The sequence below is a fragment of the Salvelinus fontinalis genome, chromosome 33 (assembly GCF_029448725.1).
Source record: "Salvelinus fontinalis isolate EN_2023a chromosome 33, ASM2944872v1, whole genome shotgun sequence".
Taxonomy (NCBI): Eukaryota; Metazoa; Chordata; class Actinopteri; order Salmoniformes; family Salmonidae; genus Salvelinus; species Salvelinus fontinalis.
Window position 1 is genome coordinate 34,222,755 of NC_074697.1, and position 25,060 is coordinate 34,247,814.

The 25,060-nt window shown below is 45.2% G+C and overlaps 1 protein-coding gene across 1 annotated transcript in view; it reads right to left on the reverse strand.

Annotated features, from left to right (window-relative positions):
- The window catches only part of LOC129832092 (FRAS1-related extracellular matrix protein 2-like), a 106,485-nt gene extending 81,972 nt beyond the window's left edge, over positions 1-24,513 (reverse strand). Inside the window, exons 1-4 of the mRNA XM_055895854.1 lie at positions 20,247-24,513; positions 19,769-20,018; positions 18,966-19,665; positions 17,069-17,158 (exon numbers count right to left, since the gene is read on the reverse strand). Of these exons, the coding sequence (XP_055751829.1) occupies positions 17,069-17,158; positions 18,966-19,665; positions 19,769-20,018; positions 20,247-24,511 (5,305 nt within the window). The 5' untranslated portion in view covers positions 24,512-24,513. The remainder of the gene's footprint in view (positions 1-17,068; positions 17,159-18,965; positions 19,666-19,768; positions 20,019-20,246) is intronic.
- Positions 24,514-25,060: the final 547 nt, after the last annotated feature.

The window sequence follows — 25,060 nt, forward strand, 5'->3', positions numbered from 1 at the left end:
CATAGCTCTGGGCCGGGATTAGCCATGTAACTTAAGTATAGCATATTGAATAGCCCTAAAGGGACAAGTTTTGTTGTTTGAATTTAATTTAATTAGCAAATCAGCATTCACAGAGAAAGTGATGCCTTCCAGCAAGAAACGTATCTCTTCAGTAACTCAGTTTATGGAACACTGATGCATGCATGTCTTGAAAATAAAGACATGACTCTGTCCCAAATGACACCCTATTCCCTTTTTAGTGCATTACTAGGACCCACATCTGATGATTCTGCTGTAAGAGCACGGCTGTAGCAGTTCTCTGGTGGTGGAGATAAAATGGAACGTCCACACTGTCAGTCAGTGTTCAGACGTGAGTCTGTACTGCCTACAGCCCTATGAAAGGTGTCAGGGTTAGCTGGACTGATTTACACAGAGGTGTCTACATTTACAGGCAGACATGATTGGTTCACACTCCCTCTATCTGGGTCACAGGGTGATGGCTCTGTCTGTCAGGGTCTGACTCTGGAGACTCCAGGACAACATCTCTGTTAAGCTGCTTGTAAAAACCTGAGGTCTGCGGTCATTAAGTGAGAGCTATAACAGCAAGCAAACTATCAGCAAGTCAGGAGGAAATGTTACATGTTCTGTCCTCTCCTCACCTCTTAAAACAGACACAGTGTATTATAATCTACGCAGTAGGGAAGGGAAACCTTTGAGTCTGGTACACAAGATTTGCTCCCTACAAGCCAGAGAAAATCATTGTATGTGGGCCCTGGTCTAAAGTGGTGCACTATATAGGGAATAGGGTGCCATTTGGGACTTAGCATTGGTCTTCATTTAAGGCCTGTGTTGGTGCGTTTCATTCAGTCTCCATGAGCTCTGTAGGATCCCTGAGAACGTGCCTCTACAAGCCTGTTAAGAGAGTAGAGCATGGCTGCAGGCTTCAGAATACACACAAACCAGTCCAATCTGCGCTTTTCATCTCCTACAGTCTGCTTCTCCCTTTCGATTAATTTCCCTACCAGATCAATCGCCACATCCTGTCTACCGGTCTCCACTTGAGGAGGAGAGGAGGAAAGGGGGACAACAGGAAGAAGAGGAAGCTGGAACAGGCACGGAATTTAGGACTGCATCACAAATAGCACCCTATTCCCTATTCAGTGGTGTAAAGTACTCAAATCAAATACAATTTTATTAGTCACATGTGCCGAATACAACAGGTATAGATAGACCTTACAGTGAAATGCAAATGGTTAAGTAAAAATACTTTGTACTACTTAAGTTGTTTTTTGGGGTATCTGTACTTTACTTTAATATTTATATTTTTGACAACTTTTACTTTTACTCCACTACATTCCTACAGAAAATATGTATTTTTTACTCCATTACATTTTTTCCTGGCACCCAAAAGTACATTTCAAATGCTCAGGCTGGACAGCGATATGGTTCAACTCACAACTATCAATATAATGTGATGTCATCCCTACTGCCTCAGATCTGGCGGACTCACTAAACACAAATACTGCGATTATAAATTCAGTGTTGGAGTGTGCCCTTGTCTGTCTGTAAATTTAAGAAACCAAAATATTATGCCATCTGGTTTGCTTAATATAAGGAACTCTGATGCATAGCACTTTTACTTTGTACTTTTACTCAAGTATGACAGTTGATTACTTTTTTCACCACTGTACTTAGGTACTTTTTAAACCAGATATTTTTGGACTTTTACTCAAGTAGTATTTTACTGGGTGACTTTCACAATTATATGACAATTGAGTACTTTTTCCCCCACTGTCCCCCATGTAACGTACTACATTTGACCAGAGGCCATGGAGAATAGGGTGCCATTTGGGGTGGAAGCAGGGAGTTAAAGATGCCATCCTCAAAAGACGCCGTGGCCTTCGGCCCATCATATTAAAATCCCTTAATGATGTAGTCTAGTTAGGAACAGCTAAATAGACCACATTATAGGACACAGATCAAGCACTGTGACTATTTAATATCAAAGACCTTGATGTTATCAAAGTGTAATCAAACTAAAGTGTAGTTTGTGGACTAATATCTCTGTGGAGGGGAGTGAGGGTCAGCCAGGCTCCAGTCATGGCAGTGAAGCCCAGCAGAAGAAGATGGGGCTGCCGACCAACCAACCCAGCTGCCAACGGCTTTTCAAAGAGGCCTGTCCAGCCCCACCGCAGCCCAGTGTGTGTGTGTGTGAGCAGTGTGCTGCCACTGAGCCACCAAGCCCCTACGCGAGGAGCCAGGTGCCTAAACACATTATCCTTGATGATTTAGGGAGCCAAAGCGCTGCCGCTGTGAAGACAGAAATGTCAGAGAGCACCAACCACACAGGACCCGCTAGAAATTGATCGTCGCCAGTTTCAGTCACGAACCGTGAAAGAGGGTGAATGTCTGGGCCATTCACAAAGGCTCTCAGAAACAGCCTGAGATGGAGAGAGGGTTAGTGTCCCAAATGGCAGTCTATTCCCTATTTAGTACACTACTTTTTGACCTTGATATTCTATCAGTGTCTCTTTTTTGACTGTTTTAATCCAAGGACAAAGGAATGCTAAAGAGCTTAACTGTGCTGTCTGAACAGTCCAGAACAGCCTGTGTTCTGCTAGATCGACATCTTAAGGCTGGATGACAACACGCGTCATCCTCCCCAGAACAGAACAAGCCTGGACTGGGCCTTCCATCCTCTAGGGAATTTGGCCTCCCTACATGTGAACCCTAGCTGGCTCTTGTCCCTCACGTCTCTCTCTGGTAGCTCTCTCTCTCTCTATGTGCTCACACACATACACATTCCGCACACACACACACACACACACACACACACACACACACACACACACACACACACACACACACACACACACACACACACACACACACACACACACACACACACACACACACACACACACACACACACACACACACACACTCCTGACGCACGCATAGACACACACTCCTGACACACACACACACACACACATACAAACACACAATCCTGACACACACACATTGATGGGATTGCCCTAATAGGGGTACTGTATTAGGCAGCTCCCAGGACCTGTCTCTCTGCTCTTCAGATAACTGGGTCAGATGAACACAGTGGCTGCGTCCCAAATGGCACCCTAATCCCTATACAGTGCTCTACTTTCATCAAAGCCCACAGGGCTCTGGTCAATGTAGTGCACCATATAGGGGATGCAGAAACATGCCACCCTGGTTATAACACAACAGGCCAGTCTCCCTCTCTCACTTATTTAATCCATATTCACACACTCATGTCTCACTCTGCCTCTGTCCCTCGAGGCTCACGAGTGGCACAACGGTCTAAGGCACTGCATCTCAGTGCTAGAAGCGTCACTACAGACCCTGGTTTGATTACAGGCTGTATCACAACCGACCGTGATTGGGAGTCCGATAGGGCGGCGCACAATTGGCCCAGTGTCGTCCGGGTTAGGGTTCAGTGTCGTCCGGGTTAGACCGTCATTGTAAATAAGAATTTGTTCTTAACTGACTTGCCTAGTTAAATAAAATACAAAAACTATGGGCACTCTGGAAAGGAGAGGAGGGCAGGAGAAGGGGGTGAGGGAAAATACAGTGCAGGGAAACAAACGTTTAATCGGATCTAACTCTCTCCAGCTTGGCATGGAGAGCCCTGGGGATGGACAGATGACAAGAGAGTAGAAAAGAGGAGTGTTGACCTGAGGAAGAATGAAAGAGAGCGAGAACAGACAGCCATGCCCTCTGTGCCAGATCAACTCTTTCTTATTGCCAGACACTACAGGTACAGCCAGCTCTGGAAGCCATCCAGAACATCATTCATCTGTCCTGGTCATTGATGTGTGTTTATGTTCAAGTTGAAGAGAGGATATTGTTTAGGAAACAGTGGAAGCAGAGAAGACAGAAGGGTTGAGTGTTTCACTGTACAGAAAGTAACAGTTACATGAAGAGGATGAATGTTTAGGAAAAAGTGGAAGCAGAGAGAACAGATATTTACCTCTCAGACAGCAACTCACCTCTAACCGAGGAGCTATGCTGATCTACACATGAAATCAATTAGAGGCCTTTAAACTCTGCTGGGCTGGAGGAGTATGATCAGAATTAACTCATCATGGGGCTGTATCGTAGAGTAGACAGACATGCCTACACATTATGAAGCATGCTGGTTCCTGGTGGGCTAGTGATGACATGTTTGACTGACTCTATCAATCAATCAATCACATTTATTTATAAACCTGGCTGTGCTGGGTGGAGATTATAACAGAACGTGGCCAAGATGTTCAAATGTTCATAGATGACCAGCAGGGTCAGATAATAATAATCACAGTGGTTGTAGAGGGTGCCACAGGTCAGCATCTCAGGAGTAAATGTCAGTTGGCTTTTCATAGCCGATCATTCTACTACAAATAGACCTTTTATTCAACAGGATATTTTTTCATCTGCGTCTTAATCTGTGTCTTAGTATATAGTCAAATCAAAACAAAATCAAATCAAATTGTATTGGTCAAAATGAAATCAAACTTTGTCCTTATTGGAATGTATAAGCCACCTTCCACCAAAAGTGTGTTTTTTGATCAGTTTAATAACATGCTTAGGGAATGTGATTTTGGGAAAGAGGTCATCTTAATGGGAGATTTTAACATTAATAATGAAGACAAGTCTTGTAGGAAAACCCTCAAACGGATCACTAATACCTTTGACCTTACACAGCTAGTTAAAGGGCCAACCAGGGTGACTTGTTGCTCTAAAACACAGATTGATTTGGTGTTCAGTAATAAACCAGAGAGAGTGACTAAATCATTCAATATGGTTACTGGGCTATCTGATCATAATCTGACACTTATAGCCAGAAAGCTGTCTAAAAGCAGGTTTAACCTCTCTACTGTTAGAAAGCCGGATCAACTAAGAATACCTAAGAGTGAATTAAACTATTTTGAAAACGCAATTAAGGGAATTAACTGGAATGATCGCTGTTCCACGTCCTAAACAGACGTGGAAGCTGATAGTCAGGTTTTTCTATCCACAATCCAGACTACAATAAATGGTTTCCTAAAGAAAATCAAATCCAAACCTGGCCAAAAGAGCACTCTTCCTTGGCTAAATGGAGAAATCTGGAAATTGATGAGAGAACGAGAGTATGCTGTAAAAATAGCCCTAAGATCCAAATTAGAGCATGACAGACGTAGGTTTACCATGTTGAGAAATAAGGTGATGAAAGAAAACAGACAGGCCAAGGAAAACTTTTTTATTAACATAATTAGTAAAGCAAAGGGAAATTCTAAATTGATCTGGGAGAATCTAAAAAGGTTAACAGGGAAAGACCATAGTAACACTGCAAAAAGACTAGAAATCATGGTGAATAACAATCGATGCAGTCGAAATAGCAATAGCCTTCAATTCCTACTTTATTGACTCTGTCAGGGTACTGACACAGAACCCCTCCACAGGTTTCTTGTGCTCAGTGCTAGTGAATGACGCTCAACCTGTCTTCATCATAAGGGAGGTTTCTGAGTCAAAGGTGAACAAGGTGATTAGCTCACTAAAGAACTCTAAAGCCAAAGATGTGTTTGGGCGGGACTCTACCTTTTAAAACTACAAAGAGTCACTCATTGGCCCCATTACTAAGGTCACCAACACATCTATTGGTCTCGGGATGTTTCCAAGGGTATGGAAGTCGGCCATAATAACGGCCATCTTTAAAACAGGCGACCCTGCTGACGTGAGTAACTACAGGCCCATTAGTATACTACCTGTGGTGTCAAAGGTTGTTGAAAAGTGTGTAGCAGAGCAACTGATTGCCCACCTCATCAACAGCCCCTTCACATTACACTCCATGCAGTTTGGATTCAGAGTGAAACAATCCACAGAAACGGCCAACTGCTTTCTTCTGGAAAATGTGAAGTCCAAGATGGACAAAGGGGGCGTTGTTGAGGCTGTGTTTCTGGACCTAAGGAAGGCTTTTGATACTGTTAACCATGAGATTCTCATCACAAAATTGTCCAAGTTCAACTTTTCCCCCGATGCCTTGAGATGGATGAAATCATACCTTGAAGATGCTACTGAGCCAGATGTCTATGTGTCAGGGGAGAAGCTCCAGGTGGCATCTGATTTTAAGTACCTTGGCATCATACTTGATTCCAACCTCTATTTTAAAAAGCACGTGAAAAAGGTAATTCAGATAACCAAATTCAACCTAGCTAATTTCCGATTTATACGAAACTGTTTGACTACAGAGGTAGCAAAACTGTACTTCAACTCTATGATACTCCCCCACTTAACATACCGCTTGACTAGTTGGGCCCAAGCTTGCTGTACAACATTAAAACCTATTCAGTCTGTCTACAAACAGGCTCTCAAAGTGCTTGATAGGAAGCCCAATAGCCATCTGGGCTATCTGATCATAATCTGACACTTATAGCCAGAAAGGTGTCTAAGAGCAGGTTTAACCTCTCTACTGTTATGTGCATCCTTTCAAGCACAGCCTTCTCATTAACCTGTGGTGAGTTATTCACAATTTTTGATGAACAAATAAGAAAGCATGAGCTCCTGAGTTGGGAAAATCTTGTGCAATACACCGACGCATGTCTTGTATTCAAAATCCTAAATGGCCTGGCTCCCCCTCCATTCAGTATTTTTGTTAAACAGAAAACCCAAACATATGGCAGCAGATCCACAAGGTCAGCCATGAGAGGTGACTGTATAATTCCCTTAAGGAAAAGCACCTTTAGTATATCCGCTTTCTCTGTGAGAGCTTCCCATGTCTGGAATACACTGCCATCAGACACACATAACTGCACCACATATCACACTTTCCCAAAATGCATGAAGACATGGCTAAAGACATGGCTAAAGGTCAATCAGATTTGTGAACATAATCCCTAGCTGTGTATTGCCCCTTTCCATGTTGTCTGTAGCTTGTGAGGTGTGGAAACACTTTGTTGCTTTTATGAATTTTGTCTTGCTGCTTTTTGTTCTATGTTGCTCTGTCTGTATGCTACGTCTTGCTTGTCCTATGTTGCTCTGTCTGTATGCTACATCTTGCTTGTCCTATGTTACTCTGTCTGTATGCTACGTCTTGCTTGTCCTATGTTGCTCTGTCTGTATGCTACGTCTTGCTTGTCCTATGTTGCTCTGCGTGTGCTCACTGCTCAATGGTTGTCTATATTGTAATTGTTTTTAATAACCTGCCCAGGGACTGCGTGTAACGATCTTCGTTGGGAGAAAGAGAGGAGGACCAAAGCGCAGCGTGGTAAGTGTTGTAAGTCATGATGAATATTTAATGGAACAAAACTGAACACTGAAATACAAAACAATAAAGTGAACGAACCAAAACCGAAACAGTTCCGTGTGGAACACACAGACACAGAAAACAACCACCCACAAAACACAATAGAAAACAGACTCCCTAAATATGGTTCCCAATCAGAGACAACGACTAACACCTACCTCTGATTGAGAACCATATCAGGCCAAATGAAAAACCCAACATAGAAAAACAAACATAGATAACCCACCCAACTCACGCCCTGACCATACTAAAACAAAGAAACAACAAAAGAACTAAGGTCAGAACGTGACACTGCGATTGAAAATTAGCCCGGCTGGCTAAAACCGGCACTTTTACTGAAACGTTGATTAATGTGCACTGTCCTTGTAAAAATAAAATAAACTCAATAAACTCAATGCTGGGGGAAAAGGCCCAAAAAACTATACAGACAATGCCTTCAAATTTTATTTAATCAGAAGCCACTGCCAGATTTCTGGATTGGGCTGCGCTCAGAGTTTCTTGTCTTGGCAAATCGCGGTGTTAAGACACTGATGCCCTTTGCAACCACGTACCTATGTGAGAGTGGATTCTCGGCCCTCACTAGCATGAAAACTAAATACAGGCACAGACTGTGTGTGGGAAATTATTTAAGACTGAGACGCTCTCCAATACAACCCATCATTGCAGAGTTATGTGCATCCTTTCAAGCACACCCTTCTCATTAACCTGTGGTGAGTTATTCACAATGTTTGATGAACAAATAAGGTTTTATATGTAAGATGGCTAAATAAAGAGCAAACTTATTGATTGTTATTATTTGTGCCCTGGTCCTATAAGAGCTCTTTATCACTTCCCACAAGCCGGGTTGTGACAAAAACTCACACTCATTCTTATGTTTAATAAATGTATCGTATAGTGTGTGTGTGGCAGGCTTACAATGATGGCAAAAAACATGATGGCAAAAGAAATGGTGCTAGAGGGGGTACGTAGCTGGAGGTTGCAGAGGGAGGTGTTTAGGCACTATGGTGTTGAATGCTGAGCTGTAGTCAATAAACAGCATTCTCACATAGGTGTTTTTCCAGCCTTTCAACGCACTTCATGGCTACTGACATGAATGCTACTGGGCAGTATTCATTTAGGCAGGTTACCTTCGCTTCCTTGGGCACAGGGACTATGGTGGTCTTCTAGAAACATGTAAGTATTACAGACTCAGTAAGGGAGAGGTTGAAAATGTCAGTGATGACACTTGCCAGTTGGTCCGCACATGCTTTGAGTGCACATCCTGGTAATCCGTCTGGCCCCGCAGCTTTAAGAATGTTGACCTGTTTAAAGGCGTTATCACACAGTCATCCAGAACAGCTGGTGCTCTCGTGCGTGCTTCAATGTTGCTTGCCTCGAAGCCAGCATAAAAGGCATTTAGCTCGTCTGGTAGGGTTTCCCTTTGTAGTCCGTAATTGTTTTCAAGCCTTGCCACATCCGAAGAGCATCAGAGCCGGTGTAATAGGTTTCAATCGTAATTCTGTATTGACGCTTTGCTTGTTTGATGGTTCGTCTGAGGGCAGAGCGTGATTTCTTATAAGCATCCGGATTAGTGTGCCGCTCCTGGTATACTCCTCAAGGCCATTGGATGAATCACAGAATATATTCCAGTCTGTGCTAGCAAAACACTCCTGTAGAGTCGCATGCGCGTCATCTGACCACTTCCGCATTGAGCGTCACTGGTTTAGTGCTTTAGTTTTTTGCTTGTAAGCAGGAATCAGAAGGATTAGCTAACACAACGTGGAACACAGGAGTGATGGTTGCTGATAATGGGCCTCTGTAAGCCTATGTAGACATTCCATTAAAAAAATCAGCCGTTTCCAGCTACAATTGTCATTTACAACATTAACAATGTCTACACTGGATTTCTGATAAATTTGATGTTGTTTTAATGGACAAAAAATGTGCTTTTCTTTCAAAAACAAGGACATTTCTAAGTGACCCCAAACTTTAGAATGGTAGTGTATATTTAGCAGATGTTATTGCAGGTGTAGCGAAATGCTTGTGAGAGAAGAGAAGAGGAAGTGGAGGGACTGAGAATCATGTAAAGGCAGGGTAAACGATGTGTAATGGAGCCACAGGTTCAGGAGCAGAGCAGCTGTTACTGTGAGCATCAGTCTGTAATCAACACACTGTTCCACAACACAGGATCACTAACCAAATGGTTAAAGAGAGACAGACAGATAGACAGCAGCATAGGTGGGGTGTGAGGAGGTGGAGTGTGAGGAGATGGGGTGTGAGGAGGTGGGGTGTGAGTAGATGGGGTGTGAGGAGGTGGGGTGTGAGTAGATGGGGTGTGAGGAGGTGGGGTGTGAGGAGGTGGAGTGTGAGGAGATGGGGTGTGAGGAGGTGGGGTGTGAGTAGATGGGGTGTGAGGAGGTGGGGTGTGAGGAGGTGGAGTGTGAGGAGATGGGGTGTGAGGAGGTGGGGTGTGAGTAGATGGGGTGTGAGGAGGTGGGGTGTGAGTAGATGGGGTGTGAGGAGGTGGGGTGTGAGTAGATGGGGTGTGAGGAGGTGGGGTGTGAGGAGGTGGAGTGTGAGGAGATGGGGTGTGAGGAGGTGGGGTGTGAGTAGATGGGGTGTGAGGAGGTGGGGTGTGAGTAGATGGGGTGTGAGGAGGTGGGGTGTGAGGAGGTGGAGTGTGAGTAGATGGGGTGTGAGGAGGTGGGGTGTGAGGAGGTGGAGTGTGAGGAGATGGGGTGTGAGGAGGTGGGGTGTGAGTAGATGCTGACATCTTAAAACAGAATCCTGTCTGGAACCTCGTAAAACATGTAGAATAATCCTTACTCTGAAGCCCAAAAGTGATGCTTATAGAAGTTTTATTTCCTGAGGACACATACACGCTCCATTGGTGTAAGTGTGTGTATGTGTGTGTGTGTGTGTGTGGTGGTTTAATTATTGGATGAAAAACATCAGCGGAAATGCAGTCATCGTTCTCCTTGGCTGAGGGGAGGGGATTACACTCACACACACACACACACACACACACAAACACACATACCTAGTATTCCCCCATCCCACACATACTCCCTGACCTCCTGCTGGAGTGTGAGTGCTTGTTCACTATAACCACGGCATTCAACCAGCTACAGCCAAAATACCCTGAGATTACACAGCCAGAGACAGACAGAGGGTGACAGAGACAGTTCAAATGTGTTTTCAAAGTCAGCAGTGATTAATATTGATCATACACTACCAATGACGGCTTCCCAAATGGCTTTCCTGGTCAAAAGTAGTGCACTATGTAGGGAATAGGGTGCCATTTGGGACGTAAAAAGGTCTTGGTAGACGTTGCTACAGACATCAGCTCCTGGATGGTTCTGAGAACCTGGGGAGGAACATCAAGGTGTTTACGGTAGTGACCTGATCTTATTCACTTTCACAAGGCAGAACTAAGTAACACCTAAAACTGGCCTGCTGGGTCTGGTGTTGCAGACAGTCAAGCGATGGTAACTGGATATGAGAGAGACAGATTCCTATTTTTCTCAGGTACTCAGGATCAATGGTCTGGTCTGGAATGTACTGCTCTACACAAAAGCCCTACTCTTTTAGACAACTCAAAATCCTTAGTTACAAACTCACTGTAACACTGTATTCTCATAGCTCACCTTGAAGACTTTTAGCTACAACTGGGATAAGATGAGCATTTCTGATTGTGAGTTTTTCAGGCAGGTACTGGTTAGGAAGTGAGTGAAACGTCTCCAAGACCTGTCAGCTGAGTCCTGGAGCAGCAGGTTAAGAGGTAGGGTATGCTCTGAAGAGAGGGAGAGAGAGACATTTTTTCCTGAAGATAGTGAAAATGAGTGAGAAAGAGAGACACATAGAGAGAGAGAGAAAGAAAGAAAGCACTGGAATGAAAACCAAAAGCCAGGGCAGGGTGTGTGTCTGGGAAAGACAGGGACAAACAGGGAGCCATTTCAGTTCAGCTCAGTTCCACTAACACCCTCCTGTCTGGGAATGAGAGATGCTGCCAGGGCCTGTGTGTGCTCAGGTAAACCCGCATGAATACCCCGACTGATGAAGAGGTGAAGGAGCTCCAAAACACAACAATTAACCGGCTTAAACATGACAGGTGCTCATCCCCCTCTCCTCTCCTCCTCTCTACCCCTGTCATGTCCTGGTCTAAAAACAGTTATGACACTTTCTGTAATTAAAGCAGTTTCAAATTGCAGGGCCTCGTTTCTGTGTGTGTGTGTGTGTGTGTGTGTGTGTGTGTGTGTGTGTGTGTGTGTGTGTGTGTGTGTGTGTGTGTGTGTGTGTGTGTGTGTGTGTGTGTGTGTGTGTGTGTGTGTGTGTGTGTGTGTGTGTGTGTGTGTGTGTGTGTTTGCTCATGCATTTCCTTTAGAGGAGAGGAAAACAGCTGAGAAGTGTCTCCAAACATAAAAAAAACATGAAGCCACAAACGGATGTGTGTAACTTCAATCCTCAGTGATTATTCATTCAAAACCTTGACTAGCCTGACAAGTAGCAAGACACACACATGCCTCTGTGACTGTGACCTCTGTCATCTCTTTTAGTGCAGGATTCATCCACTGCAAAACCAAGACTAAAGACAGGCTGTGCTTCCTTTATTTCATAATACTAAAGGAAATGGTTTCTCATGAAAAGTTCAGATGATGAATGGCTAAGCTCCTATTCTTTTCTCTATGTTCCGATTATATGTCAAGCACAGCAATGAGGTGAAGGATGAGTTTGTAAACCTCTGAGGTTTGTTCTTGTCAACGGGGTTGAGAACATCAATAGATTATACACCAACAGTTTCTCTGACACACACACAGATACACACACACACAAACACACATACACTCACGCAGCAGGTTATCAAGGTAATAGAGGTAAAAGAGGCAATAGGGATGATATGTTATTATCTTTATGTCAAGACCAAGGTTATTACAACCTTATAATGCATTTCAGCATGGTGATATTTACACTTACATTTTGGCGATTTAGCAGTGACTTACAGTCAGTGCATTCAACTAAGTTAGGTAAAACAACCACACATATTTAGGTTATCTACAGCCCCAATCCAGCAAAATCTCCTTTGCAGGTTGGGCAGTGTTCATCCCCTTTCGGAATGACATCAATCACTCAGCAGGAACAGCATCTGGCAGCGACCCAAATCTCACCAGGACAAAAGTTATTAGCAGCTTTACATGGATAAACACAGACAGACACACACACAAATATAGACTACATGCGTTTTCAGAGTATGCGTTTTCACTGCTCCAGAGTCCAAAGGCGGCGAGCTTTACACCACTCCAGCCGACGCTTGGCATTGCGCATCGTGATCTTAGGCTTGTGTGCGGCTTTTTGGCCATGGAAACCCATTTCATGAACCTCCCGTCGAACAGTTCTTGTGCTGAGGTTGCTTCCAGAAGCAGTTTGGATCTTGGTATGAGTGTTGCAACCGAAGACAGGCGATATTTACGCGCTATGCGCATCAGCACTCTGCGGTCCTGTTCTGTGAGCGTGTGTGGCCTACCACTTTGCGGCTGAGCCGTTGTTGCTCCTAGACATTTCCACTTCACAATAACAGCACTTACAGCTGACCGGGGCAGCTCTAGCAGGGCAGAAATTTGTTACCAGTATACCTGCGCATGCATCTGACAGGAACTCCCAGAACATTCTATATCACACAACTCGTCAGTAGTCAGCTCATCTCTGCCAGTTAAAATATGTAGTCAACTCCCAGTGTAAAGTGGCGTGATTTATCAAGTTAATGCATTAATGGAGCTGAAGATTTCAACTTCGACACAATGAATAGCCCTGTGGCTTCATGCCAACATTGATAAAACTAACATCAGTCTTGTAATACAGCATTATGGAAAGCTTGGAATTTCATAAACATTCTACCACAGCAGGGAGGAAGGAATCAAGGTAAAGCAAATGAGAGCATTCATGCCTTGTAATGAGTGCTGTGTGTGAGTGGGTTGTGGCAGCTGCATGCTTTATGTAGAGGTTTATGTTAGCTGTGAAAGCCGTAACACACACACTCACACACACAAACAAACACACACACATACAGGGGAGGCAGCCTCCAGCACTGCTTAGATCATTACTAAAACAACTCATGAAAGATAAGCAGCAAGAGAACAATTATTGACTGCATTTGACATTCACCTACTCCTTGTGAAGTGCCTGTCTGACTACCAAATGACTGATGAAACAAGCTCAGCTAATGAATGAGTCTGAAAGACAGAGCCGACAGAGAAACTCCTGCAGTGTTTTGAGGCAATAGAGAAGCACCTTCATGGTTTATAAGAGGATATAGAGTAAGAGAGAGAACGAGAGAGAGAGGGAGCGAGAGCGAGAGAGGCAAAATGGGAGGGAGAGAAAGAGTGAGAGATAGTGAGGGAGGAAGAAAGAGAGGAGAGGGTAGAGAGACAGCGAGAGGGGACCGAGCGAGAGGGAAAGGTAGGGGAGATTCAGAAGAAAAAGAGAGAAGCAGATCCATGACAAATAATCCAACTCAGAGGATAATACAGGTATTGACTGAACTTGACTCCACAGCGACAGGAAGGACTCTGAATTGGCTTGAGCATCACCAGCATGATAAAAACCCATTAAATCTTCTTTATGATAAAGCCTCAAAAGTATTGCACTTTACAGGGTGCCATTTGGACTGCCTAGCAGGTTTTATCATAGAAAAGATTGAATGGCTCACACCAGCTAACATCCCCATTAGCTCCTTATTCAGCTACACACAAAGTAGCAGATTGCTGTAATAACCTGTGTATTACCTCACTGAACCCTTTGCTGCAATAACCTGTGTATTACCTCACTGAACCCCCTGCTGTAATAACCTGTGTATTACCTCACTGAACCCCCTGCTGTAATAACCTGTGTATTACCTCACTGAACCCCCTGCTGTAATAACCTGTGTATTACCTCACTGAACCCCCTGCTGTAATAACATGTGTATTACCTCACTGAACCCCCTGCTGTAATAACCTGTGTATTACCTCACTGAACCCCCTGCTGCAATAACCTGTGTATTACCTCACTGAACCCCCTGCTGTAATAACCTGTGTATTACCTCACTGAACCCCCTGCTGCAATAACCTGTGTATTACCTCACTGAACCCCCTGCTGCAATAACCTGTGTATTACCTCACTGAACCCCCTGCTGTAATAACCTGTGTATTACCTCACTGAACCCCCTGCTGTAATAACCTGTGTATTACCTCACTGAACCCCCTGCTGTAATAACCTGTGTATTACCTCACTGAACCCCTGCTGTAATAACCTGTGTATTACCTCACTGAACCCCCTGCTGTAATAACCTGTGTATTACCTCACTGAACCCCTACTGCAATAACCTGTGTATTACCTCACTGAACCCCCTGCTGTAATAACCTGTGTATTACCTCACTGAACCCCCTGCTGTAATAACCTGTGTATTACCTCACTGAACCCCTGCTGTAATAACCTGTGTATTACCTCACTGAACCCCCTGCTGTAATAACCTGTGTATTACCTCACTGAACACCCTGCTGTAATAACCTGTGTATTACCTCACTGAACCCCTGCTGTAATAACCTGTGTATTACCTGACTGAACACCCTGCTGTAATAACCTGTGTATTACCTCACTGAACCCCTGCTGTAATAACCTGTGTATTACCTCACTGAACCCCCTGCTGTAATAACCTGTGTATTACCTCACTGAACCCCTGCTGTAATAACCTGTGTATTACCTCACTGAAACCCCTGCTGTAATAACCTGTGTATTACCTCACTGAACCCCCTGCTGTAATAACCTGTGTATTACCTCACTGAACCCCCTACTGCAATAACCTGTGTATTACCTCACTGAACCCCCTGCTGTAATAACCTGTGTATTACCTCACTGAACCCCCTGCTGTAATAACCTGTGTATTACCTCACTGAACCCCCTGCTGTAATAACCTGTGTATTACCTCACTGAACCCCCTGCTTTAATAACCTGTGTATTACCTCACTGAACCCCCTGCTGTAATAACCTGTGTATTACCTCACTGAACCCCCTGCTGTAATAACCTGTGTATTAACTCACTGAACCCCCTGCTGTAATAACCTGTGTATTACCTCACTGAACCCCCTGCTGTAATAACCTGTGTATTACCTCACTGAACCCCCTGCTTTAATAACCTGTGTATTACCTCACTGAACCCCCTGCTTTAATAACCTGTGTATTACCTCACTGAACCCCCTGCTGTAATAACCTGTGTATTACCTCACTGAACCCCCAGATTACTCCCAGGTCGAGAGTAAGGGTGGGTCGGGTTGGGGGGGGGAGGGTGTACAGGAGGTGTTTAGAGGGTCAGAGAGGTGCCTGTGGGAAAAGAGGCCCTTGTCTGAGGACCCCTTTGTATTCCGTCAGACCGTCACGGCCGTGGAAGAGCAGAAGAAAGAACACACTGTCAGCCACTCTACTTAAACTAATCACGAAGCACCAGCCACATCCACCACCATTCACACGCCTCACACTGCAACTGCATCCTGAACGGGACCCTAATCTCTATATAGTGCACTACTTTTCACCAGGGCCCATAGGGCTTTAATCAAAAGTAGTGCCCTATTAGGGAATAGGGTGCCATTTGGGATGTAGCCACTGCCGCTCATCGTAGGCAGAGCTCAAAGTGAGAGTATTTTTCTGCTAGTGGCCCATTCCATACATGGAGAAACTGAATTGGCCAATCATGTTGGGGTGTCTGTTGGAGGCCGTGGGTAGGCTGGTGAAGTAGGATGGTGTAATGCAGACATCACAGAGCATCTCTTTGTCTAGCCGACAGACAGACATGCGGGCAGGCAGGCAAACAGACAGGCAGCCAGACCTGACAGGCAGCCAGACTGGCTGATTGACTGACTGTCTTTCCTGAATGATTGAGTGAGTGAGTGAGTGATTGGCTGGCTGGCTGACTGACTAGATGAGGAAATGACTGTTTGGAACACCATACACAAGAAGAAGAATGATCAAAATTCTACTTCCATCATCTGCCAGCTGTTTAGCTGTTGGTCTGTTTTCAGCAGCTCTTTCCAAACTTCAATACTATGATGTTTCCAAAACATGACTTACAGTATTTGCCCTGAAGACAGTCAACTAGGTTACGTACCAAATGGCACCCTATTCCATAGCTTATGGGCCCTTTTCAAAAGAAGTGCACTATAAATAGGGAATAGGGTGCCATTTGAGACGCAGACTAGTTTCCTCTGTGAATCAATGAATGTTACTTTTATTACATTGCTGAGAGATGTTCAACAGGGGACTTCTGAATTGGACTTGTGCTATATAATGATCCAACATACAGTACGTATACAATTCCAGCCTGCTTCCACATCCCCCTTAGAGAAACCTCACAGTGCTGTGGGACTTCATGCTAAACGTGATAAAATCATGTCCCAACAAGCTGCTGGAGCAGCTGACGATTCCTTCCTGTCGACACGTTTGAAACAGATTTCCATCAGTGTCCTCTCTCTGGCATCACTCAAGCACAACTTCAAGGGGGGGAGGCATCAACGTTGTTTTATATACTGCTGTTGTTGTTTAAAGGGATTACCTGCTGCTCAGTTCTATATCACTATGATGTATCTAAAGCCCCATTCACATCAATGCACTCATCCACTGCAGCTTAGATTTTCTCCTTCACTGAAAAGTTTAGGCTACAGCTGGAAAAGCCTGCATCCACAATGTTGGTTCACAAAACACCTCTCAACTATTAAATAGTTAGATGTGGTATTATTTGATGTAAACCATCAGTACCATCAGTAAAACATTTATAGAATGACTTACCATTGTCCTCAATGGAGAAATAGAAGATGTCACTCGTAGCATTGTCACCATCTCTTAGTACGTAGCAAATCTTCATGTCATCAATTTCAGCTGAAAAATTAAATCATATTGATGTAATTTACTCTTCTACTCGTCTTGAAACATATCGGCCTTACATGTATAATCCATGCCATTGCCATGCCTTGCATGTTTCCTAATAGACTCTAAGAAAATAGACTGAAAAAATGTATAATGCTGATATGGTAGGCAGGGTATAATACAATACATTATTACAACATTTGACATGCATATATGTGATGAACAGTTGTAAGGCATTTCTCTATTATAGCTTTCTGATGTTGCTTAAAACTACATGTCATATTACTGAACTCCTACAACCTATTTATACACTGTTTGACAACTTATTTGGAAGAAGCATCACCAGTAAAAAAAGAAGAAGAACACAAAGAAGAAGAAAGTGTTATTGAGATGCAGGAGAGGAGAGCTGATTTAACTCAGGCTGTTTAGAGTCTAACTATATATTAGTCTGCTAAAAGACGAGGAGCATAAAGAAGAATTAGACTGCAGGAGCTACACCACATCACGTCTGTCTGCCGCATCCACTAACAACGCTATGCTGGAGTGGGTTAAGACTGATACTAACTAGGAGGAGCGTTGGTTCTGGAGCGGCTTCTTGATAGGCCGGGAGACTGATATCAGGGAGGAGGGAGTGAGGTGTAATGCTGCCCCTGCTATCTTCTATATTTGATGTCAAAACATTTCCCTTCAAAGCGGCCGGCTCATAAAAATGGAGAGCCAGTTTTGGGACACTGCCGCCGGCTATGCCGGATTAGCTAGCGTTATTTACTGTCTGTTTAGCAGCGATGGATCTGCCAGAAATATTTAACAGGTCTGCAGGAGAAAGCAGTGGGAAGAGAATGGGGATGAATTGGGGTCGGTAAATGAAGGAGAGAATGCATCCCACCCAAATGGCAGCCTTTTTCCTATACTGGTTAGTGCACAACGTTTTACCAGAGCCCATAGAAGTGCACTATATAGGGAATAAGGTGCCATTTGGGATGCAACCATATAGAGATCGATTGGGGCCTTGTTCATACATTTCTTACTGACTGTTACTGTTCGCTAACCCCACCTTTTCATTTGTACTGTAGACAGGGCTGTATGTATGTAGTTGTTCTGCACTGTAGCTATTTCTGTGGCTTAAACAAATGTTGGCCTGTTTTTACTGTGAGTGAAGCTAACACATCTCTCTCTCTCACACGCACACCCTCTCTCTCCCTACCTCTCTATCCCTCTCCCCCACTCTCTCTCTACTGTATCCCTCTCCCCCACTCTCTCTCTACTGTATCTCTCTCTCTCTCGCGCTCTCTGCCTCCCTCCCTTTCAGACAGAGTATTCATGTCCTTACTCTCAATTCTTCATGTATGTGGCCCCTTGCCTTCGTGTAACGTAAAATCTGTTGGTATTTACTCAAGAGCTCAAATACTCTGTAGAAGTTTACTAGATGACGTCTGGGATAGGAGAAACCCCTACCTTGTGAAACCCTATCTTTCTGTCTGTCTGAGGAACTTGTGGAACTCCATTCATAGACTCTCTAGAAATACAAAAGATTTCTCTATCAAGTTAAGCCTGTTTCACAACACTTGATTTCTGAACACCTCGGTGCAGTTGCGGCCAATGGCCATACTAGTTACATAGTACCATTAGAAAAGGTAAGCGCTATAGTAAGTTCTTAAGCCATTATAAGAGCAACAGCGCTACAGCTCTAAGTGAAAATTACAACAGCTTATGAAGAATGAAAAAAAAAAACACATTGGACAATAAAGTTATATTGTACTTGTAAAAGACTAAAGTATAGTAGAGTATAACTTTTTATTTAAAGTAACGGTCGTCTTACCTTGAGTGAATGTGGTGACGGTAGCGTTGCCTGTACCCAGGTTGATGAGGAATCCATGTTCTGGTCCCACGGTGATCTTAAAGGTGACAGATAGCTGAAGACTATCCCTGTCCTCGGCCTTAAGAGTCTTAGAGGTGATGAGGAACCCCAGGTGACCCGTCTCTAACACCCTCAGGGTGGGCCCCCCTTTATTCACCACAATCTGGGGCACCCCGTTATCCACCGACAGGACCGTGATCTTCATCATCTGGGGGCGCCGCGTCTCGAACACGGTGTCTGGGAACACGTAGAAGTCGGTGTGCGTCCCGTCAGTCACGGTAAAGGAGAAGGAATCCTTGGAGGACTCAGTACCGTCGTGTTTGTAGCTGATGAGGTTCTCGTTCAGGTCTTGTTTGGTGAAGGAGGAGACGGGGCGGGTGTTGTTGAAGAGGAGGCGACCGTGGACAGGGACCTGGGTGACCGTGAACTTCAGGAGGCGGTCAGCCGTGTCGCGGTCCTCTGCGGTCAGCTCGAAGGGTGTGATGAGTTTGTTCTCTCCCTCGTTAACCACCAAGCTGTGAACCGTTAGAACCGGTTTCTTGTTGTCCACATCGGTGATGGAGACACGGAACGTGCGGAACACAGGGTTGTAACCGTCGGTGACCTCGAACTCAAAGCTGTCCATCTTGACCTCATCATCGTCCGTGTGGATGTAGTACACCTTTATTATAATTTAAAAAATACAAAACAATAAGCCATTTTAAAATGTTTACAGAAAAACAAAGAATAAAATCATGAGTATTAAAACAATTACATCGAAGTACCTTGCTCCCAGCTAGCTGGAGCTGGGTAAAGGAGGAGATGGGCATGCCAGGGCCGTCGGTACACTCCAGATGGCCTCTCTGTGGGGCCCTGGTAATGGTGAACACCAGGTGTTCGTCTGGACTGTTGAGGTCACTGGTGCTGAGCAGGTCTGTGGTCAACGTTACTCTACCGCCTTCTTTCAGAGAGACCCCCTTACTTACCACGTCAGGGAACACCATGTCGATGCCGCCCACTGTCACATAGAAGTACCTGTCAATTGACAGAAAGAATATAACAAATAAACAAAACAAACAACTGAAAGACAATCTGTTAGGAGACACCCTGACACACAAGAATCATCATTGTACTATAAGCATAGTGCTATATCCAGAATGACAGATTTCTTTCAATGAATTTTTCCTTTTTTTCAAGTTGTTTATTCTATTGTTGTAGTGTATTGTTTGTATTTTAGAAAACACATTTGTAAAAATTAAGTACCTGTCGATCAGAGGGTTGATGCCGTCCGTCACGTCAAACTTGATAAGGTCCCGGATTCCTTCCTGCCCGTTGTGGATAAAGACGATGAGAGCCTGGTCCACCTGGTACTGCGTGAAGTTCATCCCCACTGTGATGTTCTCTAATGTCCCGTAAGGGGTTCTCCTCTGTAACAACCCCTGGCCCGGCCCATAGCGAACAACGTACGTCAAAGTACTATCCTCAGAATCCAAGTCGGTGGCTTTTAAAACATTGTTATCGATCACTTTAACGTCTCCTATCTCTATCTCCAGACCGTCGTTGATGGCCATCCTGGGTGTTTCGTCATCTACAGGAATGATCATAACAATGATGGTCTTCTCCACGGTATATTTACCATCCGTCAGGATTAGGTCAAAGCTGTCCTCCTTGGTCTCCGAGTCATCGTGTTCATACACTATACTGGAGGCTTCCCTGATCTGGTCCAGGGTGAAGTTGGTGACTGTGACGGTGCCGGTGGTCAGCTGGTTGAGGATGAAGCCGTGCTTGGGTGGTTTGGTGATGATGAACGTGAGTTCATCCGAGGGGATGTCCGCGTCGGCTCCGTTCAGGATGGGCGTATCGATAACAATATTCATCCCTTCCATAACAACAAACTCCCTCATATAGATCTCAGGCTTCTCATCGTTGAATGGGATGATAACGATGGGGAAGAAATGTCTCTCGGAGAAGTTGATGCCGTCTGAGCATCTGAACATGAGCCTGTCCTCGACCGGCTCCACTCCCTTATGGATGCTTTGGACGTAGTAGATGTGGTTCTGTCTGATGTCCTTGATGGTGAATGCACTGATCGCAGTCCCAGACCTGGACTTCTCTGAGCCTGGGGCCGGGGAGATGTTCTCCACGTAGCCTGACGTGGGCTGTACGATGATGGTACAAAGCAGGTCATCATTAGGAGTGTCAATATCATCAGCACTAATGTGAAGAATCTCAATCACATTCTTCTCTCCCTCTACAACAGTGAACTGTGGGCCTACCAACACCTCTGGAGCCTGGCTGTCCATGGGGAGGATGGTGATCTGTACCCTGACCCCCGTGACCCTGTTGCCCCCTACCGTCCACTCATCAGACATGTCTGTCAGCGTCAGGTTAAAGTAGTCGTATTTAGTGGTGAGGCCGATCTCTCCGCTGGTATGGGTGTACACCACCAGTCCGTTGATGATGTCAGCCTGGGTGAAGCTCCCTGATTGAACCCCGTTCACCAGGATCTCTCCGAAAACCGGTGGGTCCTCCAGGATGAAGGTCAAACGAAGGTCGTCCGTGTCCTCGTCCCTCCCCTGGATGACGTTAGTTGTGATCTCCGTAGCTCCGTTCTCCAGGACGTCGATGTAGGAGCCAATGGTTCCGGCCGGGAGGGTGATGGTCGGGGTCTCGTCATCGATGGGCTTCACGGTAACCCTGATGGTGATGGTCACAACATGGACGCCGTCACTGACATCCAGCTGAAAGAAATCGCTGGTGGACTCGTCTCCGTTCTGGATGTAGGAGATCCTGTCATTAGCAATGTCCAACAGGTTGAACTGGTCCCCTTTGGTCAGGTCGGTGAAGGTGTACTGGACTGTGCCATGCTGAGGGGGCTGAGTGACTGTGAAGGAAATCTGGCTACTGTCTGTGTCTAAGTCCACAGTATCCAGCTCAGCTCTGGTGATTATGTGCGTTCCCCGCTCGAATATCGTGAAGCCAGTGTTGGTTATCTGAGGCGGCTTGTTGTCGACAGGCTGCAAGAATATAGAGAATGTTCCGGTGACAGTATTCCCTGACGTATCCTCCACCGTGTACTGGAACTGCAGAACATGGGCTGTGATCCCCAGCTCTAGGTCAGGTGGTTTGTATGATATCTTATGGTGGTTGACCTGAGCCTGAGTAAACTCAGTCACTACAGTGTTTGAACTTTCTGTTAACACAATAGACCCCAGTACCACAGGGCTGTTCTCGTCTGTGTCTGTCGGGGGCTGGGTGACGGTGTACTTCAGATCTCTGTCCTCCGAGTCCAGGTCAGTGTAGCGGAGAAACTTCTTACGGAAGTAGGTGAGCTGGTACTCGTGTACGGTCATCTGGAGGGTGGTACCAGGATACAGCTCAGGGGGGATGTCATCCACTGGCAGAATCTTAATGATGAACGAGCTCTGTTCTGATTGGTTAGGGGGGTCGTTATCATCCTGGACCCGGAAAACAAACTGGTCCATAACTGTGTCAGTGCTGTGAGGCCCGGTGTGTCTGTAGAACAGTTTCCCGTCTGTGATATCCTGCTGCAACCACTCTGTAACCTCTTTCTCATACAGCTCATCCTCAGCATTAAACCTCCAGGTGGATGGGTCCGCTGGGGCCTCTGACTGCCTCAGCAGCACCTCCCCTATAGGCGAGAACGGGGCTTCTATGGTGAACCTGATAGTGGAGTCCTCAGAGTCGATGTCTGCAGCGCTCAGTGTGAGTGGCGAAATGAGCATAATCTGGTTCTTGAAGAGGATTAACCCCGTGTTAGCGTTGATAATGGGCGGCTCGTCGTCCGTGGGAACGATCGTTAGGGGAAACAGGAATTCCACCTCATGCTTCCCGTCCGTCATCCGGAAGATGATGTTGTCGCTGTACGTGTCGCTGCCGTCGTGCTGGTATATGACCATGCCCCCGACCAGATCGGCCGGGGTGAAGAACTTCCTGAGTGACCCGAGCACCGTCAGCTGGCCATGTCGCAGCCCATCGACCACCATGATCCTGACATCATCCAGGTCGTCCTCGTCACTGACCCCTAGGTTATGAGAACTGGACAGTGGTCTGGACTGACCCTCGTAGAGAAGCTGACCAGTATTCCTGGTGACTACTGGAGCAAGCGTGTTCATAGGCTTCACTACAATCATGAAGGCGAACGGGTCAGACACAGCCCCATCAGTGTCCACCACCTCAAACTCTATCTGGAAGATACGTTCTGTTTCAGAGTCCACAGACGGAGGCTTGTAGGCTATCTTTAGTTCTTTGAGGTCTCCCTGGTAGAAAGAGGTGATGGGCAGGTTCCGGTCATCTGTGCTGACTATGTACCCCTCCTCGAAGGAGAGGGGGGTGGTGATGTTGAAGATAAGGTTGTCAGGGTTAGACTCAATGTCCTCAGCAGCCAGCATGTCGGGGGTGATGGCTGTCATCACAAACTGATCCACCTCCATCATCATCATGGCCACGAAGCTGGGTTTAGGAGCCGTGTTCTCCTCGCCATCCTTTATACGCACCATCATCTGGAAAAACTCCTGCTTCAGAAAATTACCCTCTTTATCTTGTAATTCCACAATCATTGGGAAATAATCTCTATTGGGTGATTTGTGTGCAGAAGTGTGCTGATAGCGGATATTCATTTTAATAAATTCATCACAATCCACCATTTCTCCAAGTTTTCCCTCATCCACAAGTTTTCCATACCTGGGTAATGCACTGCCACTGGAGAGAGATGTTATTTTACACTGATGTTCACTTCTATCATAGGTGAACTCTAGAATCTTCCTGTCAATGGGGTTACTAGTGCCAAGCAGTTTGTCAACAGTCAGAGGCATGTTTCTGGTTAACACTTCCAACTGTGTGAAAATAACCTCCACTTCCATCATAAACGGGATGATTATGGTGTCGGTATCAGTGTCATATCTGAGCTGTAGCCTCACCCTATCCCGCGGGGGGCTCCTGGACCCGAAGTGAGAATACTTTACGTCATTGGGTCCAAACTCACAGGGAAACTTTTTGGGAGAGAGCTGCCCGGGCCTCTGGGAGAGCGGGTCATTATCCAGAACCGTCATACTACATCTGTCTCCCGGCTGTACTTGGATTACCAGATCATTGATAGGATCAATGAATACTGCTCTCCCGAAAGGCACGCGTATTCCATTGTTGGCCACCAATATAGCATCCTCTGATAGTTCCGATCTCAATGCGTATGATAATCCGTAACTGTCGAAAACCTGCGCGGCGGAGTCACCTGTCACAATCACCGCGATCAAAGCAGAGAGCAAAAAAACAGCGCCAGTCCCTTGGCGTTGCCACAGGGGGGAAATAATCCAAGCCATTTGGAGAGAGAAGCCACTGCAAAAACACGTTGAATTGTGCACATAAAATCCAGAAAAAAAACTAAGAGCAGTGCAGCTAAATTTATGAGAGTATAAAATGAGTGTTGATAAATATCTCACACGCATCCGTGATGAGGTGTACCATGCTCTCTCTCTCCGCTGCTCTCTTCTATTCAGGTTAAACTTCATACACTTAGAGTCCCCGAGTGAGAGATACGCCCTCTTGTCTGCCGATTGGAGGATATATAGGGTGGAATGCGTTTAATTATTTTTTATTGGCTGAGAAAGATGTCAATCAAAACCCGAAAACGATAGCGCATGGGTTGGATTTGAAGAAGCAGGTTGAATAAAGTGCGAAATTCTACCGAAAAATAAATGGAGTGATATGTGCAGTCAGGTAACCACTTAAACTACCTTAAATGGGCAATCTGCAGTTCAAACAATAAAAAGCAGTCACGCACCCCTGCCACTGATATGGTAAATAGCTGCGTGATGGGGCTGGAGAAATGTAACCACTCAAATTCATATACAGAACTATGGATGCAAGGACTGACCATCCATGAGATCAAAATGATAGTTTTAACCATGTTTTGAAGGCTACACAGTGTTTGTTAACAATTACATTGTTTACAAACAAAGGAGTAAAACAAGTTTATATATGAACACAATTGAACTAAGCTCATGATGCATGTATAATTTCAGTTCTTCAAGAATCAATGGGCATACATCATTCATTTT